Raw genomic sequence first — 4,996 nt, 5'->3', positions numbered from 1 at the left:
ATTAAGCCAAGTGCGATATATCTTGATTGGCAACAAGATCCCTCCCAACAACACAATTCATCAATTTTCTTCACCCGTTTTTTCAGAAATATCTGGGGAAACAGATCCCATGCTTTAAAATCATAGTTTAGGGATACCCCCCCGGGGGGGGGGGGGGGTTCTCATGCAGTTACACCAGAGAGATTAACCGTCCCAATTCTGAAACAATATACAGCTGAATAATTTGATGAGGCTCTTCTCAGAAGGCTCAATTGGATCAAATTTCACAGGAATCACCCATGCATGCAGTGAGACGGAGTATATTAACAGCATAGCTGTTGCAGTAGTTTTAAAAGATTTAAGGAACTATCGACATAGCATGCATCAAACTCGAGCGAGCATTGAAAAATAATCAGTTTACCTATTCATGTGGTAGCAATTCTTCAACAGGAAAAGAACATTCAGAGCATGGGAATAGGATTGTGTCTGTATAACCTCACTAGCTAAGAATGCTAATTCTTCATGTCATGGCAAAATTTACCTTGTCAGCTACTTCAAGTTGATAAGCTCTCTAAAGTCTAAAACATCTGAGAAGGAAAATGCATGCTCACGAATTTTCTGCATAGTACTACCAGTTAGGAATGGAAACTCCACATCAAGCACAAAACTAACTGCCAACGCTCAGAAGGTAAATAGCCTCTCTCTTGTTGTGCGTGTGTGTGAAAAAGAGTCGCCGTCAAATCAGAAAATGGCAGAAGACCAAAGTACACCTCATATCAATATAGTAACTTCAATCACATATCATATCAACTTAGCAAATAGAGATAATACAACAGAAACATTTTACCAAATACAGAAATAACACAGAAATTAACACAGCACATACATGCAGGTTTTGACAGAACTCCAACTGGTACAAACAAAAGTCATTCTGCAACCATCACACCTGTTAAGTAGACTTGGCTCTGTATCACACTGCCTCCAATCCAAAATCCTGGCATAACCATTAAACCAACCCTAGGCTTTTGGTCAGCGTCTTCAATAACAAAATTTTTCACTACACTATCCATATACACTTCAGAGAACTCACTCCCCTTCTTGACCTGGAAAACCTTAACCATAGGGTCAAAGGAATTTGCTAATCTATGTAAAAGCCAGATAGACTTGGCTAGTTTCAAGAATGCCTGGTAGAAAGGTGTCCTTGGATGACCACCACCCATCACATAGTTTCGCTGATCCAGGTTGCCAAAAAATGAAGCCTCCATCTTTGGATGAACCACCACCAGGTACTTGCTCCGACAAAACTTTCCAAAAGGGGAATCTGGGCTTTGCCCAACAGCATCCAGAGGATCCATATCACGTAAGGCAAGATATTGGTTGAAAAAACTTCCTTTATCCATGGTCACATTGTCAAGTTTCAGAGAAAAGCTTTCTTCCTGAAAACCACTGAACATTCGTTGGCAAATATGGGCTTCAAATGCATATTTTTTGTGAGCTCTCTTAGCATAAACAACATCAGGCTCTATGGAATTTGCAGCTGCATCAAGATCCCACCCAGCAGCTTTCATCATGTTGATTAGCGGCTTAGAGAAATCATGAATGGCTTTATAAGCAGCTTCCACAGCTGACTTGATAAGGTCAGGGGTCAAATCCATAGAAAAGACACCATTTTCATCACCTGAGCCTTCTGATTCTTTGGCTGACAAGCCTCTCAGCTTGAGATTCTTTTCCAGTTTTACTCGCTTCTGATTTGCCTCCTGGATCTGCTGCTGCAATTGATTTATTTCAGAGTCCTTATTCTGAATTTCAGACTGAAACTTCTTCACCATAACCTCATAAGTTTTCAATAGACTCTGCTGCTCCTGGATCTCTGCGGCCAAGCGAGAGTCCTGTGGAGAGACACAAACAGGTTTTGGATTATGCTCCCTATAAAAGTGCTTGAGTTCAGAGAGATTCTTCAGCTCTGAAATCACAAGTTTATCAGCAGCTTGAATTTTATCGGGGTCATAGGGAGTATGAGCAGTTTGAAGCTGAATGTAGGCCGACTTCAGGGAGGAAATGTTTGTAAAAATCCTAGAAATTAGTGCTTCCAATGCTTCAGGATTTTGATTTATGGCCTCTTCCATGGGTTGTGGATGGACCTTCTGGCTATTGTTATCACGAAGTTGGGTATCTTTACCACCTGTGGGTTGCATATCTATCTCCAACAGGAACTAAATTCAAGAACTCTTCACCTAAGAAAAAGTTGTAGCAGCAAAATCTGCCTGCAAAGAGAAAATCAATGATGACATCCAGTCATTAATACATAAAGCTAATGAAGAGGGAAAATATGCAGTCTCAGAAATACCTGATAAGAACAGGACACAGAAAAGACAACACTTTTTTAAACATTGATAAACAACAGAACTGTTCACGATGGTCAAGATCACAATTATTCCATTCTTTTCCTTTTCTGTTCCTTTTTTTAAGGCCAAAATGTCATCCTTCCTCTACTATAACAAAATTGTGATAACAAAATATATTCTTTTTAACACAGACTACTATTGCAGATGCTGTGCTAGACCATTCCCGAAAAATACTTTATTTCCCAATAAGAATAAGCAGACATTGGAGTGATTAAATGAGTCTCTCATGCAAAAGCACACCTATAAAGATCACGTACCTGCAGTTGGATCTGCTTTGAAAGCATAATAAACTTTCTCCTTGATAGAGAACTAAAAAATGAGCTTCTTTGCCAAATTCCACAGGTTGCAATACGTTTTCCTACAGTACAATGAAAACCACCAATCCAGCTTATCAGGCAAAAAAGAGATGAGAGGAATATACTTTGATTCACTGCAAGCGTATGCATGAACATTGTTGGTCTCATGATCTGTGCCAAAACTGACAATTACATCAGTTACAAAATTGATGGTACCCACAGCCCTTAAATGGTTTTTTGTGATGGAAGGGCTTCTGTTTCTTTTTCCCTTTTGGGGACAGGGGGAGGGGAACCATTTCAGACAACTGTCTTACAAAAAATTCAGATGCAAGATGCCACCAAGGAGTAAAAGCATGAAACCAACATAAAGTAAGTTCCCTTCTCTCGCAAAGGCAGACAAATTGCAAAACAATTTTGTATTAAGGGGCAAAAGACATGATTCATTTTCTAGAATTGCAAAAGCCTCATAATGCAGAATGTGCATGAAAGCTTAAAATCACAAACAAGATGGAAGGACAACATTATGAGGTCATTTACAAACTTCATTGGTTCACATCTGATGAGGTTCTAAGCCAACATTCTACAGCCCCATTCATATGCGATTAATCTTGACATAAATCAGTTTCTCACCTAGGAAATTCCATCCTGCCACTAATGAAGCCCAGACCTCATCATGTTGTCCTTCCATTTCTCCTCTAGTGAGGAGAAGTAATGACTACATGGAAAAGGTAAGTCAACAGAAGTGTTTCATTCAAGTGTTTTTGGCAATCCTCAACTCTCATTCTCTCTATCTCTCTCTTTCTTTGCCCTCTCTAAATCTGACATTCTTGGGTAACTTGTCCTCTCTGGTTTACTTGAATGAAAGACGTTAGACTGCGAGAGTAAACAGTGTATTTTAAGTTTGTTCTCAAAATTGCTCATTTGACTCTGAAAGAACTCCATTTTCCAAAAAATTGCAGAAGAAAACCAGGACAGGAATTGTGTCAAAATTGTTTTGGAAGATGCCAAAAGCTAAAGTTTCCAACCTTTTTTTTTTTTTCCTTTTTTGCAGCCCTGACTTGGGTTCACTGCATGACAATATCATTAAACTTGTGCTGAATAGCTAAGCATAATTTTCTATGAAATTTAAGTGCTTCCAAAACAAAAATCTCCCCATAAATTCTCTCAAAAACAAGGGTAAAAATCCTCCAATCTAAGTTTCCAAACATGTCAAAGTTGACATCATACTTTTCCACCTCTCCCTCTTCTTTTGTTCTTAATATGCGCATCAATTGATGTCACCTCAAGTTTCAGCCATTGAATTGTCCCTTTGCATGATTGACAAATCATTCCTGTTTTTATTTATTATAAATAAATCCACTAATCCTTCTAGTAGGTTTCTTCTGAATCATATAAATAAGGTTTAAAGTGTTAAAGGACACCTGCTAGAACATTAATTCTTCTATTTAGAGCAATTTTGTAATAGCCCTAAAAATAAATTTGGTGATAGCCCAAAACAATGTCCACGATTAAAAAAAAAAAAAAAAAGCAGCCTTTACCTTTTAGACTAGTTAGCACACCTCAGAAACTAAATCCACATAAATGTACAGTAAAGCTGCAAGCACAACTATTTGGAACTCTTTACCCTTTCAATCACTCCCAAGCGACTTTAAGTTAAATCCACATCAAGCCCGTTCAAATATCATGATAGCATTTTGTACCATTATCAGCTGAATGTTATGTTTCACATAAATTCTTGAATAATTACTTTGTCAAATGTATTCATTTCCACTGAACCATTCAGCTATCCTATCAAAATTTCTCACTCAAATTAAAAATAAAGTAAAAATAAAAGCCTTCGATTCACATTTTCAATTCCATAATTCCACAATTTGTCAATATAGTCGCACATCAACTCAATTTTACACTGAACTTGTTCGCTATACTTGACATAAACATAAAAAACGATGCATCATTTATCATAACAGTAGAGCAGAGAAACTGACGGAGAAGAAGAAAGCGGTGCGAGTACCTGATCGGATATGCACCGCTGGCTGAGTGAAGAGTGGCAGAAACACAGGCGGAATCGAGGGCGTTGATCTGTGAGTTGTTCTAGAAGTTATCACAATTTAAACCCCACCAGACAGCCCAGGAGCAATCAACGGAGCAAAGCTACTTTCCTTTCACGCCTGTTTCTTTTCGGTTTTCTAAAATTATTCGCTTAAAGTTCAATTGCACAAAACTCCTCACAATTAGGGTAATTTGTGCTTTGCCTCTCTGACATTATTTTATCATCAGCTTGCCCCTAAAATTAATGGGTCAGTTATTGATTAACTT

General features: G+C 38.2%; 1 protein-coding gene across 1 annotated transcript; it reads right to left on the bottom strand.

The window, feature by feature from the left end:
- Positions 1 to 755: 755 nt before the first annotated feature.
- LOC113731788 (protein GRAVITROPIC IN THE LIGHT 1) lies at positions 756 to 4,996 on the bottom strand. Its single transcript, XM_027257219.2, has 3 exons — positions 4,692 to 4,996; positions 2,642 to 2,742; positions 756 to 2,243 (listed from the first exon to the last, which is right to left on the bottom strand). The coding sequence occupies exon 3, from the start codon at positions 2,172 to 2,174 to the stop codon at positions 906 to 908; it is 1,269 nt and encodes a 422-aa protein (XP_027113020.2). The 5' UTR covers positions 2,175 to 2,243; positions 2,642 to 2,742; positions 4,692 to 4,996; the 3' UTR covers positions 756 to 905.

This window comes from Coffea arabica, chromosome 2e (genome assembly GCF_036785885.1).
Source record: "Coffea arabica cultivar ET-39 chromosome 2e, Coffea Arabica ET-39 HiFi, whole genome shotgun sequence".
Classification (NCBI taxonomy): Eukaryota; Viridiplantae; Streptophyta; class Magnoliopsida; order Gentianales; family Rubiaceae; genus Coffea; species Coffea arabica.
Note: the sequence above shows the minus strand (reverse complement) of the source record. Positions and strands in the feature narration are given on the sequence as shown.